Source organism: Salminus brasiliensis, chromosome 18, assembly GCF_030463535.1.
Source record: "Salminus brasiliensis chromosome 18, fSalBra1.hap2, whole genome shotgun sequence".
NCBI lineage: Eukaryota > Metazoa > Chordata > Actinopteri > Characiformes > Bryconidae > Salminus > Salminus brasiliensis.
In genome coordinates, this window is record NC_132895.1 from 14,571,012 (window position 1) to 14,585,119 (window position 14,108).

Genomic DNA, 14,108 nt, shown 5'->3' on the forward strand with positions numbered 1-14,108 from the left:
TGTTAGAGAGTCATATTTCCAGCAACAGCACTATAGTGTTCAGCCAAGTCAAGGAAACTAAGAGCTCCCTACATTCATTGATGAGATTCTCATGTTACGCTTTCATGTAATGTGAACAAACACACTAGTACACACGCTCAAAAGCAAATACACACAATTTTAAAATGTCATCATATATCACAGACAAGGCCAGTCTAGTAGCTATGTTTTATAAGTGGACAGTAAATTTGAAATAATTGTATAAAATACAGACAAATGGTAGATGGCAGTCATACAGTGAGGTGTTTTCCACTAGTTCCACTAGGAAAATCCTACTTTAAAAAATCACACCATGCTTTAGTCAACCCAAAGAAACTTTATTGGTTATCCAGAAAAAAACAACTATTTTTTAGTATAAATTCAATACTGCATTTTAGTAATGGATTTTGAAGTTTTCAGGTTTCTAAACTGTTTGTGAAATATTTGTGTGAGATATTGCAATGTGTTTTCTAATAAATAAATAATATATCATTGCATTCAAATTGAATTAGTAGAACCTTAATTGTCTGAAAAGGGACCAAGTGTTTTCTTTTTTTCTTGAACAGTTATGTTTTATTAACATGAAACAAAAATACAAAAAACAAAAATGAACATTGTTGTTAAACTGTAGATTCATCGTTGTAAATTGTTGAACATAAAAGACCTGTACAATACAAGAACTGTTATAAAGTTATAATGGAGTAAACATACAAAATCAGCAACAACTTTTATTATTAACTACAAAGACTTCATTCCCATTTTTTAATAAAATTTGTAAACTTTTTTTTTTTTTGTCAATGTTGTTCAAACACTCAAGTAAAAACATTTTTTTCTTAAATGACTTTTCTGGTTTTATTTAATGCTTTCGATTGCTTTTATTTAAAAAAACAAAGCCTGTTAAGATATTACATTAACAACATTAACAGTTTACAAACATAATAAAATGTGCAGGTATTGAAATATTTATAACTGTAATGCCATTTTCTATTTTAAATTAGAAACTACAACACTGACTAAAAACCTTTTTCTTTATAATGAAGACAGATTTAGTCCTGGGAGCATGGGGACGGGTCTGTGGCCATTGCACTGGGTCTTGGCTGTGATGTAGAGTCCTCTGGAAAACAACAAATCATCTTTAAGTGAAAAGGGTGGATGACTTTGAGGTAAACACAAACATTTTGTGTTTGAAAAGTGTCTGTACTGAACCTGCAATTGAAGGACTCTCTCCTCTACCTCCCTCTGCTTCCGCTCCTCCAATGATCTCGTCCTCTGGAAAACGTATATTTTCTCTGGACTGGCTGTTTGAGAGCATGGTAGAACGCAAATATGTCAGAGCATGCTACACTACATACACTACATACAGTACGTGTCTAGAAATCCAGACACCTCTTCTAAATAGTGAATTCAGCAGTGTACACACAGCTTGTAAACCATTGGCAATAGAACTGGACAGTCTAAAACAGCCACACGTGAGCATAAGGCCACACGCCCTCATAAGACTGGATGAGCAGATGCCCACAAACCTTTGAACCTGTAGTGTAAATAAGCTAAATAGCTTTACTAATACTCTATTTTTATTACAGGAAGCCTTTTCTTTTTCCAGCTGATGTATGTTTAAAACATTCTGGCCTAAACTAGCTTTTAATATTTAATTAGTCATGTCCTGTAATGTTCTTTAGAGCAGCATTGCATCTCTCAGCTTTTTCAATTCACAATTCTGTATCTTGTATCCAGCATTTATTACTCAAATATGTCATACAACCACCGGAATCCCCCCATTGTACTAAAGACATCCTGACTGTCTGGCTATCGATGTTGAAGCTAATCAGTACAGATTATAGTAAGTAGAACAAACACTTTTTAACCACTCAAGTATCTGTCCTAAAGCACTCGTAGCTGTTTAAAAAGTTCCTCCCAATTTTAAGTTCAGAAGGTTTTCTTAGTTTTTAAACCAGGAAATCTCCCTCCAGAGGTTACCGTGGCAGTACAGTAAGAGACCAGTTGGCAACAAAGTTCAAACAAGAAAAATATGCATATTGATAGTTCGTAATCATATTTACCTGTTAAATATCATGTCATGGAGACCTGTAGAAGCACATTTAAAAACCACATTAATGCATGATGAATGTATGATACTGTGGAAATAAAACTGAGAAAAACACTAAATGGACAAAAGTATTGGGACACACCTCTTAATTATTGAATTCAGCTGTTTCATTCAGACGCTTTGCCACAGGTGCATGAAATCAAGCACCTAGTCATGCAGTCTGACTTTACACACATTAGTGAAAGAATAGATAGTACTAAAGAGCTCACTTAATTCCAGCATGGTACTGTAATAGGATGCCAGTTAGTTGGTGAAATTTCTTTCCTCCTAGGTATTCTAGCATCAGCTGTCAGTGGTATTATTGAAAAGTGGAAGCATTCAGGAACCACAGCAACCTAGCCATGAAGTATCAGACTATGTACAGTTACAGAGCAGGGCTGCTGAGTGCAATGCTCTACTGACTCAGTAACTGCAGCAATCCAAACCTGATAAGGGGGGACAACCCTATGTGAATGTCTATAAATTTAGAATGAAATCACATAAAAGCTATTAGGTGTCCCAATACTTTTGTCCATATGGTGTATTTTACTGTATCAAACTGAAGCACTCACGTGGAATGTTGTTGCGGTTCCTAACGACATAAATGAAGATCAGCACGGTGGCTACTGTCGCCACAAGCATGCCTCCAATAGCTGCTCCAATAACAGCAGGATAGGCACTGAAGGGTGGGAGAGCTACAACACAGGGGGACATTTATGCCTGTTGGTTTAAAGAACTGCACAGCATGAAGACTGGAATTCATGTTAGACCTAGCATGAAACTTGGATACTTTGGATAATGAATAGGCTGTTATATAGAAAAGAATGGGCTGATATTTTACTCTATAACTAATGTGAAGTTAGTCAAGTTTTCACCTGGACTCTTGATCTGTGAGGGATGTCCTATGGTGCGGCGATTAACAGCTGTCACGCGGAAAGCATATTTGCCTGTAGGTTCCAAATTGCTGATTATGTAACTGCGAGTGCTTGGCTCCAGACTTTCTACCACTTTCTGCCAAAGTGGGGCGATGTCACGCTTCCCTGCAGCACCAGGTAGCCTCTGTCGTTCAATGAAGAACCCAGTGAGGGCGTCATCTGTCTGGGGCAGCCACTCCAGAGTGACATCCGTACGCTGGCGGCTGCTGTACGTGAGTTTAGTGATGGTGACATTTGGAGGCATTGGGTACCCTGAATCAAGCAGGCATTGAAATGAAAGTCATAAAAGTGACATAAATTGTTTTGGTCTGTTGGGAAGCAAATCAGTCAGTAGCACAGCTACAGGTCTGGATCACATGAAGAACCTTAGAGTGTACCATACAGGATTCACACCAATAGTTAGACCTAGAATTAGCCAAAATGTCCTTAAATGAATCTATTGTACCTACAAGACTAGAAAATTGATACAAATAAGTACCCAACTGTATTAAAACTCAATGAAATGTGGATTATTCTAGTGCATAACAGTGTAGCCGCAAGCCATACATCCTCTTCAAGCTAAAAGCAAGTGCTGAGAGTAAGCCTATAAGTCACATAAAATCAAATGATATGGTGCAGGCAGGGCACTCACTCATCACCACCAACAAGATGGGGATCTTTGCTCCTCCGACAGCATTCGTAGCTGAACACCAGTACTGACCACTGTCCTCCACGCTGTCTGTTTCTCGCACCGTCAGGTTGGACCAGGCCGCAGCTTTCTGAAGAACGTACTTCTTGGGTGTATCCCCCACATTCTGCTTTACATTGTTGTACCAGGTAACTTCTGTGACTGCTGGATAGTTCTTGCTCAGAATGCAGGTGAGCTGGACATCATTACCCTCATAGACAGAAACCACACTGCGCTGAGTCATCAAGACCGGAGCCTCTGGAAGCCAGAACCATATAAGAACTTTGCCAGTTGACCAGGCTTTTTTCTACAAGTTACACATAAAATAGAGGAGCATAACCATCAGCCCTTACCCAGTTTTAACACACACTTCTTGCTCTCTTTAATAAGTGGATGCTTGGCATGACATGCAAAGGCTTTGCCACTGTAGTTGGCACTGGAGCGCAGGACCAGGATGTTGGCAGTCTCCTCAGATGTTCCTTGCATGTCCCCTGAACTTGATACCCACCACAGCAGAGCCAGAGGAAAACCACCCTCCCAGGAGCAGGACAGCATCAGGTACTCATTATTATGAGTCACATATGCAGAACACTGTGGCTCTCCATAGGGCAGCCCTAGGAACCGCAGTGTGTTGGTAAAGACACTGGATATGTACTGAAGTTTATTGATTCCAAGATTTATTAGATATATTCCAAACATAACCATGAATAATCCATCATATATAGGTTATTCAGGGACTCCATACTTACATGCCCTGGTGCTGCAGCTCTGGGTGGTGAGTAACGCCACATGTGATCCATAGCAAGTGAATACAGAGTTGTTAGCTGTGTCAGGGCCTGACTGAATTTGAGTGACATTACTGATTCCGTGTAGGTTTTCCCCATTCACATATGGACTCCATTTAAGGGTAGCTGCAGGGTAACCTCCCTCCCAGGAACAGAATAGGGCCAGATCAGTGTAGTTATTTGCTGGGAAGATTGAACAAGATGGGGCGCCATCTGGTGGATCTGAGGGAAGAAGACTACTGTGACACAGGATCACCAAGAATCAGGCCTATTTAAGCTAAGTAGTGGGAGCAAGGTGATACCTCTTCATTTGAGCTTAAGGAGGTCAGATAAGATTGTTTTTTCAAGGAAGAGAAATCAGCAAAGGCAGAATTCCAAAAGGGAGGGTCACAGCTACAATGGATAGCTCGGAAAAGTCCAGAGTTCAGAAAGCACACAAGATGATTTCAACCATTCTAGGGAACATGAAACATTTTAGGTAAAGAGGAAAGCACTACAGCTCCACAGAAGACACTATAGAAGAAACTATGGTATCCCAGCAGACTCATGGCAGTAGGAACACTCACAGTAGACAGTAAGCATGAGGGTTTTCTTGGAACGGGTGTTCAGGTGAGTGTTCTGGGCCAGACAGGCGTAGTACCCAGTGTTCCCACGCTGGACTTTGAAGATGGTGAGCTGCGATCCTGTATAGATCTCTGTGTTATTGTAGAACCAGGTGTACTGGCTGGGAGGGTTAGAGGATGCTTGACATATGAGAGAAACAGATCCTTTTTCCAGGGCTGAGAAGCCTTGAGCCGTTACTGAGTAGGCCGTAACATCAATCTGAGGTAGGTCTGGACCATCTTAAAAAGAGGACACCCATATTTGCTCATGCACTTTCAAAAAAAGCATTTTTATGTACAGTATATAATAAATAAATGGACTACAATAACCATTAATCAAATGTTACAGAGCTGTACTATTCGCATCAGCTTCTAATGCCACTTCTTAAATATGTAATGCTGATAATATTACTTAAAAACTCATATTTTGTGTGTTCTAATTGTGGTTTGGACCATCCAAAAAAGAAGTTCTTAATTGGATGAAGGGGCATGTTAGCTTTGGGTTGGTGTTGAAACCAGCAGGAAGGTAGCTCTCCAGAAAGGAGTGTTGGAGACCACCGATCTAGATACATGGATATTTGGTCACTTCAGATATAAAAACGGATAACCATCAACCTACTTACACAAGACATCCAACCATGTACGGTCACTGCGTTGCTGGTTAACAGCATTCCTGGCCAGGCACCTGTACCAGCCGCTGTGGTTACGGGTGAGCAAGGTGACGTTGACAAGACTGCTGTTCCACTTGGCCGTAGTTGTGAGCAACCCACTCTGGCTCTCCTGCTCCCATGTGTAGTTCACAGGACCTGTGCCCTTCTCCACAACGCAGCGCATCCACAATGACATGCCCTCTATTGGTGCAGAGTCACTCAGCAAGATATACGGTTTGGAAACAGGCACTGTAACATTCCACATGAGATTGGAAAGGCAGGATTAGTGTCATGATTTGATATATTGATTAATAATAAAATAAAGATTCTTGGAATTGCGTTCATCTGGTCAGCCTTTCCTGTATATAATAAGAATTCATCTTTAACATGCAGTACCAGTGTATTGCCTATAGGCTGTAGGCCAAATGTATTTTTGAGGCAATTTACACAATGTACCAAATATCTGTTATAATAATAATAATAATATATTGTACTTTGTAGAATATATATCTTATTATGTCCTTACTGTACAAAGAGAGTCTGTGAGGTACGATACATTAGTTTGTAATGAACTCACTTATCACCAGCAGTGTGATAGGAATCTCTGCTTTTCCGACAGCATTTGCAGCAGAACACCAGTAATGACCACTGTCTGCCATGCCATCTGTCTCCCGCACCGTCAAGTTGGACCAACCAGCAGCTTGCTTCACAGCATACTTTGAGGGTTTGTCTTCCACCTTTTGCTGCATATTGTTGCGCCAGGTAATCTCTGTGACAGCAGGGTAGCTTTGGTTCAGAATGCAGGTGAGCTGGACGTCATTACCTTCAAAGACTGAAACCACACTGCGTTGAGTCATCAAAACTGGAGCCTCTGAAATTAAAAGGCATGTGAAATAGAAAATTGACACTGTTGTAAGATTGTAGTGGGAATGGTACAAGCTTTGATTAATAGAAATATGTCAATAAAAATGTATTAACAAGTTTACTACTGTATGTAAGGATGACCATATTTAGTTTTTTAACAACACTGTGGACACACGTGCATCCAACAGTTAGGATGTTGTGGCCGAGGTGCTTCACGTAGCCCTAGTTGTTGTGGGTTGTAGGACCGTGGCAGTGTGTACTTGTGTGTGAGGGTAGGAAGGAGTTAAATATGTTTGAAATCATACACCTATATTAATGAACAATAGCTTTAAAAGCCTTAACAGCCTAAACAGAACTTAAGCAGTTTGACCAGTGGTTGATGTAGATGCAGGTACATGTAGACCAATAGAGGTGATAAGAAGGCAGGGCTTAAGCAGTTTGGCCAATGACTGCATGTAGATGCAGGTACATGTAGACCAATAGTGGAGCCTGACATGACATCACTGTGAAATCCTGACTGGACACATTTTTCACATCCCAAATAGAGGACATGTTTGGGAAAGAGAGGATGTATGGTCACCCTGCTGTATGTGGTTCCATACACAATAAACTAGTACACTAAAAAAAGTCCTTACCCAACCTCACCACACACTGCATACTCTCTTTGGCTAAAGGATGTTTGGCATGGCATACAAAGGCTTTGCCACTGTAGTTGGAACTGGGGTGCAGGATCAGGGTGTTGGAGTTCTTTTCAGGTGTGCCCTGCATGTCCCCTGAACTTGAGGCCCACCATAGCAGAGCCAGAGGAAAACCACCTTCCCAGGAGCAGGACATCATCAGGTACTCATTGTCTCGGCTGGAATTTGCAAAACACTGAGGTTCTCCATAAGGCAGCCCTAGAAAACATAGAATTTTGTACTGATATTTGGATTGCTTTTGAGGGACAGAACACCAGTTTATTTGGTGCCTAGATCAGACACTGATTTTCTGACACTCACATGTCCTTGTACTGCAGCTCTGGGGGGCATTTAATGCGACATGTGATCCATGGCAGATGAATACAGAGTTGTTAGCTGTGTCAGGGCCTGCCTGGATCTGCGTGATGTTAGTGGCTCCTTCTCTGTTTTTTCCATTCAAATATGGACTCCACTTCACAGTGGCTGGAGGGAATCCGCCCACCCAGGAACAGAAGAGGGCAAGATCAGTGTAGTTATTCACTGGGGACAGGGTACATGATGGAGCACCATCTGGTGGATCTAGAGGAATAAAACATGGAGCAACACATATTTACAACTGCTGCTTGTAATGACTGATAGAGCCAGTCCTTATGCACCTGCACACACGTCAAGATGCCTTGTATTATACTATAGCTTACACTATATGTCCAAATGTTTGTGGACACTCTCGTTTGTGGATAAACATGAACCTATTGACACCATGCCTAATGCATTGAGCTGTAGAGCAATTGGAACAGTGTTCTCTGGATTGATCGTGCTCTCTCCAAAACTTTTGGGATGAGGTGGGGAGTTAGGGATGAGGTGGGGTGGAGTGGTGATCATTCATTATTGTCGTTGAATGCAGTCAAGTCCTCACAGTAATGCTCTAAAATATAGTAGAAGGCCTTCCCTGGACAGTAGAGACAGTTACTCAAACAGAAGCTTGATAAACTTTTTTTTAATATCCATGATTTAGGAAAAAAACAATGGATGAGCAAGTGTCCCATTACTTTTGTCCATATAGTGTACATCAGACTGACATCACTACCTTGGATTGCTACTGATTTCCCCAGATAAGAGTTCCTGCCCTTGGGACAAGCATTTGTTTTGCCTGCTACAGTGTCTCCCGGAACTACTCCAGATTACTCCATATTAGATTGAGCTTGTCAGTGTTGCAGAAATCTTCACTCCTTCAAGAAGGGCACTACCCTAAAGCAGGATTAGGCTCACTATATGTCTATTCTTGTTACCTTATCGGCCAGACTCAGTTTTCTGCCCTCTGCGCTATAATTCTGCTGGTCTAGAGGGTATTTATCAGGTGCCGTGTGTGCAGGCTGTATTGCATAGGTGCCAACTCTGAATAGACACAACAATCATTCTGACTGAAAACTGCTGCATGAGATCCAGCATGCTCTTGTTTCATCTCTGTGGAACCATTCTGAAGGTACTGAATTATTAACTCTCAAGAACAGAGAATGATGAGAAGGACAGATTTAAGACATACGTCTACTGGAGCCATCGGAGCTAATGCTGTGTTAAAACACTTACAGTAGACAGTAAGGGCTGTCGTTTTTGTTGAGCTGGTGTTGAGGTACGTGTTCTTGGCCACACAGGCATAGCTGCCCGTGTGCATTCTCAGGATCTTGATAATGGTCAACTGTGGTCCGCTGTAGACGTGGGAGTTGTTGTAGAACCAGACATACTGACTGGCAGGGTTAGAGGAGGCTTGACACACAAGGGAAACATTCCTTTTCTCCAAGACTGAGAAGCCACCCTCTGTTACTGAGGAGGATGTGACATCAACTTGAGGCACGTCTGGACCATCTGAACAAACCAGACCACTATCAACATGCATGCAATTATACTTATTATGTTTACTATTAAAGAGCACTTGACCACAAAAGAGCTCTGGCCATTTTTAAGAAGTATTTGAGAACCTCCTAAAGTACTCACATATGACATCTAACCAGATACGCTCACTGTACTGCTGGTTAACCTCGTTCCTGGCCAAACACCTGTACCAGCCTGTGTGGTTACGGTTGACGCAGGTTATGTTGATCAGACTGCTATTGACCCCAGCCAGCATGGTGACCAGCCCACTGCGGTTCTCCTGCTCCCATGCGTAATTGATAGGCTCCGTGCCATTCTCCAGACCACAGCGCATCCACACTGACGTGCCTTCCACAGGCAAGGGATCACTCAGCATGATGTAGGGTTTGGAGACTGACATTGACACTGTCACACGGTAAAGGACACTGATGTAGTAACTGATACTCAACAGATGACACTATTCTGTAAAAGTACTGGCCAGGTTCATAGTGTGCTATCAGTTCTCACCTGGGCTCTTGATGCCTGAGGGATTCCCAATGGTATGCCGGTTCACTGCTGTGATGCGGAACATGTATGTTCTGGTAGGATCCAGATTGTGGATCTGGTAATTGTGGACGCTGGGCTCAAGATCCTCTGCTACTTTCTGCCAGAGAGGGATAATGTCACTCTTCTCCAGAGGGACAGGGAGCCTTTGATACTCTACAATAAACCCAGTGAGGTCACCATCTGTCTGGTTCATCCATTCCACATTAACATCTGTCCGCTGACGGCTGCTGTATATGACTTTGCTGATGGTGACATTTGGAGGCATTGGGTACCCTGAGTCAAGCAGGCATTGAAAGGAAAGTTAAAGTTCAGTGTTTTTGGTTATTAGGAAGAGAATCAGTCAATGGCATAATAGATCAGTAAGACACTTAAATGTCCTGGTATATAAGCTCCCCAAACAAAAAATAGTCATCTTGCATGTTTAAGGTGGTAGTAACGCCAGTCTCCGGCAGATGGCATTGCAGGAGAATGATCAGGCTATAAATAACTGTGGGGTGTGCAATAGGTTTCATAGGATGGTCCCATGATGGTCCCTGGGATTTTTGCTACTGCTGGTAGACCTGTATGACAGCATGCTTTGATGTACCTGCAAATTCAGCTGCTTCCTTCACGCTACAGCCTTTGGCACATCCAAATGCAACCATTCCTCATTGCCAATCATTAACATCTGCTTTGCAACCCTTTTTCTACACATCATATGATACATTCACTGCACTGTATTACCTCCTCTTAATCTATGAATAGTCTTGTGCAATGCCATCTGCATCTTAAACATGCAAGGTGACTAATCTTTGGTCCGGGGAGCTAACTTTCATATGTGTCAGACAGGTATTAACATCCAGTTAACAACTCTTTGTCTGTAAATTGGAAAGAATACCAGTTGTATGTCAGATAAGGAGCACTACTGGTAGCAGTGCAAATGATGGCTTATGATCTACACTTTGAAATAGGGCATAATAATAAAGCACAAAATTATCAAATATAGTCAAATTAATTATGACTATTCAATTACTTCTCATTTACAGTGTAAAAGAATTTGTACTGAACTCACTCATCACTTGCAATAGTATGGGTATTTCTCTTCTTCCAACAGCGTTGACAGCGGAACACCAGTATTGACCACTGTCCACCGCACTGTCCGTTTCCTGCACTGTCAGGTTGGACCAGGGTGCAGCTTGCTGAAGGGTGTATTTTTTGGGCATGTCACTCACATTCTGCTTTAAGTTGTTATGCCAGGTGATCTCTGTGACTGCTGGGTAATGTCTGCTCAGACTACAGGTGAGCTGGGTGTCACTGCCTTCATAGACGGAGACCACACTGCGCTCAGTTGTCAAGACAGGAGCCTCTAGAAGGGAGTGGCATATTGGAAAACAGTACAAATATTGGGGTACATTAAGAACAATTATGATGTTAATATCTAATGGCAGCTTGTGTAATTCTGACTGATGTTGTATATGAAGTATTCCTCTCATTGTGAGCAAGTATAACAGTGTCAACCAAGTAATGCTTCTCGTGATTAACTGGTTCTTACCAAATGTTAACACACACTTCTTGCTGTCTTTAGTTAAAGGATGTTTGGCATGGCACACAAATGTTTTGCCGCTGTAGTTGGCACTGGAGTGGAGGACCAGGGTAGTGGAGTTCTCCTTGGATGTCCCTTGTATGTCCCCTGAACTGGAGGTCCACAAAAGAAGAGGCCTAGGGAATCCACCCTCCCAGGAGCAGGACAGCATCAGGTACTCACCATTATGGCTGGAATTTGCAGAACACTGGGGTTCTCCATATGGTAGCCCTGAAAAACAGGATATTTTCATATAAGGTTTTTTTTTCAGTAATACATACAACCTATATATTAATATGTGACCAGAGACCAAAAGCTAAAGTAATGAATGATGGTTAAACAAGCTGATGTTGTGCCAGAGACTCAGGTTCACTCAGCTTAGACCTGTACACAGTAGTAAATCTGCCCTTTCAAAAACCCATCTGCTGCTTAATGGCAAGGAAGAGAATCCTGGCAAAGTATATACTCCAATTAAATTTTAATCACAAGAAGGTAACCTTGTGACCCAGAACTTGTGATACAGCATCACACCAGATATCTTCATGATATTGTAGTTAAAGCTCAATTCAGATATCTCACACTCACATGTCCTGGTGCTGCAGTTCTGGGTGATGTTTAGTGCAACATGTGATCCAAGGCAGGTGAATAAGGAGTGGTTAGACGTTTCAGGGCCTGACTGGATCTGAGTGAAGTTACTGATTCCCTGTCTGCTGTCTCTATTCAAATATGGACTCCACATCAGGGTAGCTGGAGGGTGTCCTCCCTCCCAGGAACAGAAGAGGGTCAGGTCACTGTAGTTGTTAGCTGGGAAGATGGAACAAGTTGGAGCACCATCTGGTGGATCTGTAAGAACAAGGCCTCAGCTGAACTGGATGGGTAGGATAGGCTAGGAGTGAGTAAAAAATTCTAAGACAACACAAGAGTCGACAGGTCTTCTCACAGGAGCACTCACAGTAGACGGCGAGAGCGATGGTTTTCTTGGAGTGAGTGTTGAGGTAAGTATTCTGGGCCAGACAGGTGTAGTTGCCTGCACTGATACGCAGGATGTTGGTGATGCTAAGCTGTGGTCCAGAGTAGATCTGAGAGTTGTTGTAGAACCAGACGTACTGACTGGGAGGGTTAGAAGAGGCTTGACACACAAGGGAAACATTTCCTTTCTCCAGGGCTGAATAGCCTTCCTCAGTTGTTGAGTATGCTGTAACATCAACCTGAGGCAGATCTGGTCCAACTGAATAGAGAAGACCATTTTTAACATGCATCTTCTGGCATGATTTGCACAATTCGCACAGTTACTGTCTCAAAATATCACTTTCACACTTTCACACATAGACCTGAAAATTCACATGATAGCAAACCAGGGTAATTTAAATATTTTCAAATAATTAAACATGAACATTTCTACTCACACAGGACATCTAACCAGATGCGCTCACTGTACTGCTGATTAACCTTGTTCCTGGCCAGACAGCTGTACCAGCCTGTATGGTTGCGGGTTACCCAGATGATGTTGATCAGACTTCGGTTGGTCTCTGCCAGTGTGGTGACCAGCCCACTACGACTCTCCTGCTCCCATATGTAGTTAATGGGCTCTGTACCATTTTCCAGACCACAGCGCATCCAAAATGTTGAACCCTCCACTGCTGATGAGTTACTCAGTAGAATGTAGGGTTTGGACACAGGCACTGCAAAATATGTCATGGCATTGGAAAAACATTGTTGAATTCTGTCTACAAAAAGAACTACTACCAATTACTCCTAGCACAGGTATCCATCGTTCATTTTTCACTGTTATGAATCTTTATGAAGAAGTTACAACAATTTAGGCTCATCAGAACTTTGCTCTTGGTTGTTCTAGCTTATAACTCATCTGACTCAAGCTTTTATCACAAACCAAGAACCCGCAGATGCACGTAGTAGTAGTAGAGTCTGGCTCCCTCAGCTGTGTCGTACAGAGCCTGGCAGGTGTACAAGCCCTCGGCAGCGAGAGGAAGCTTCTCTATGAACAAAGAGGCACTGTTAATGATGACTCTCAGGTCACCCAAATCCTGAGCCAGTTGCTGCAGCTTTGGACCCTTGCCGAAGTTGTACACCACAGCTCGAATTGTGTCGGTGCCTGGTTGGGTGAAGCTCCATATGTAGACATCAGGGAGGGTGGTGCCACATGGTAGGGTTACTTCATGTTCTACCACACCGCTGGTCCTGGTTTCTCTGTACACCACTTGCCCTGGGTCTGAGATCTCTAGCCCTGGCAGGACGGTACAGACGTGGATTCAACCAGAAAGACACAAACACACTAAGACAGTCACTGTAGAGTGCAGATCTTTAGACTTTTTGCAGATCTTTTTTGTGGTCTGTGCTGTAACTAAACATAGCCTACAATAAAACAACTGAATATTTTGCTTGATCTTTATCTTAGACATAGTCTTTCCTGCTAATTTGCATCTCAGCAGCCTTTCAAAATGTATGAACTGGTGCATTTATGCATGATACAGTTTAAAAATAGTCAACACTTTCCCTACAGACATAACTGAACTCTGCAGAGAGCCAGAGAGCACTGTGCATTACCTCTTACCTTGCAGGAGAGGGAGCAGGAATACAGCTAGTGAGAAACTGGGCAATCTTAACAGTCTTTGTACCATGGTGGCATGACGCTTGCGTGTCCAATTCCGAGTCTGAGATGGAAGGGAGTCACCAGAGCAGTGGCCAAAGAAAATCCAATGTGAAATTTCCAAACTGAGTCCAGGCAGTGCATCCAGCCAGTACAGACAGGCTGGGTGAAGAACTGGCCTAGTCCTTGCGAACTGAATTGGCATAAATTATTCACAAATCCTCATTTCTGCTCACAGGG

The 14,108-nt window shown here is 42.4% G+C and overlaps 3 protein-coding genes across 3 annotated transcripts; all 3 read right to left on the bottom strand.

The window, feature by feature from the left end:
- Positions 1-1,064: 1,064 nt before the first annotated feature.
- On the bottom strand, positions 1,065-6,008 carry LOC140539750 (V-set and immunoglobulin domain-containing protein 10-like 2). The gene is made up of 10 exons (XM_072662508.1): positions 5,717-6,008; positions 5,058-5,333; positions 4,456-4,713; positions 4,060-4,320; positions 3,671-3,964; positions 2,980-3,291; positions 2,677-2,799; positions 2,079-2,103; positions 1,252-1,316; positions 1,065-1,132 (listed from the first exon to the last, which is right to left on the bottom strand). Exons 1-10 carry the CDS (start codon positions 6,006-6,008, stop codon positions 1,065-1,067), a joined length of 1,974 nt encoding a protein of 657 aa, XP_072518609.1.
- A 292-nt stretch (positions 6,009-6,300) lies between these two features.
- LOC140539752 (V-set and immunoglobulin domain-containing protein 10-like 2) lies at positions 6,301-9,553 on the bottom strand. Its single transcript, XM_072662510.1, has 5 exons — positions 9,277-9,553; positions 8,872-9,147; positions 7,606-7,863; positions 7,243-7,503; positions 6,301-6,614 (listed from the first exon to the last, which is right to left on the bottom strand). The coding sequence occupies exons 1-5, from the start codon at positions 9,551-9,553 to the stop codon at positions 6,301-6,303; spliced, it is 1,386 nt and encodes a 461-aa protein (XP_072518611.1).
- A 96-nt stretch (positions 9,554-9,649) lies between these two features.
- On the bottom strand, positions 9,650-13,899 carry LOC140539753 (V-set and immunoglobulin domain-containing protein 10-like 2). Its single transcript, XM_072662511.1, has 8 exons — positions 13,833-13,899; positions 13,152-13,505; positions 12,667-12,942; positions 12,213-12,488; positions 11,846-12,103; positions 11,231-11,491; positions 10,751-11,044; positions 9,650-9,972 (listed from the first exon to the last, which is right to left on the bottom strand). The coding sequence occupies exons 1-8, from the start codon at positions 13,897-13,899 to the stop codon at positions 9,650-9,652; spliced, it is 2,109 nt and encodes a 702-aa protein (XP_072518612.1).
- Between the last annotated feature and the right edge of the window lie 209 nt (positions 13,900-14,108).

What these genes read in the sequence shown, in the direction of transcription:
- LOC140539752 (XM_072662510.1), bottom strand. Translation starts at nt 9,553, where the DNA reads ATGTCAGTCTCCAAACCCTACATCATGCTGAGTGATCCCTTGCCTGTG. An exon ending in GACAGCCCTTACTGTCTACT is followed by an intron (nt 7,864 to 8,871) that starts GTAAGTGTTTTA and finishes TTATTCCTCTAG; the next exon opens with ATCCACCAGATGGTGCTCCA. An exon ending in GAGCTGCAGTACAAGGACAT is followed by an intron (nt 7,504 to 7,605) that starts GTGAGTGTCAGA and finishes TATGTTTTCTAG; the next exon opens with GGCTGCCTTATGGAGAACCT.
- LOC140539753 (XM_072662511.1), bottom strand. Translation starts at nt 13,899, where the DNA reads ATGGTACAAAGACTGTTAAGATTGCCCAGTTTCTCACTAGCTGTATTC. An exon ending in CATCGCTCTCGCCGTCTACT is followed by an intron (nt 12,104 to 12,212) that starts GTGAGTGCTCCT and finishes TTGTTCTTACAG; the next exon opens with ATCCACCAGATGGTGCTCCA. An exon ending in GAACTGCAGCACCAGGACAT is followed by an intron (nt 11,492 to 11,845) that starts GTGAGTGTGAGA and finishes CCTGTTTTTCAG; the next exon opens with GGCTACCATATGGAGAACCC.
- LOC140539750 (XM_072662508.1), bottom strand. Translation starts at nt 6,008, where the DNA reads ATGTGGAATGTTACAGTGCCTGTTTCCAAACCGTATATCTTGCTGAGT. An exon ending in GAGCTGCAGCACCAGGGCAT is followed by an intron (nt 4,321 to 4,455) that starts GTAAGTATGGAG and finishes TGCGGTTCCTAG; the next exon opens with GGCTGCCCTATGGAGAGCCA. An exon ending in CATGACATGATATTTAACAG is followed by an intron (nt 1,317 to 2,078) that starts GTAAATATGATT and finishes GCTCTCAAACAG; the next exon opens with CCAGTCCAGAGAAAATATAC.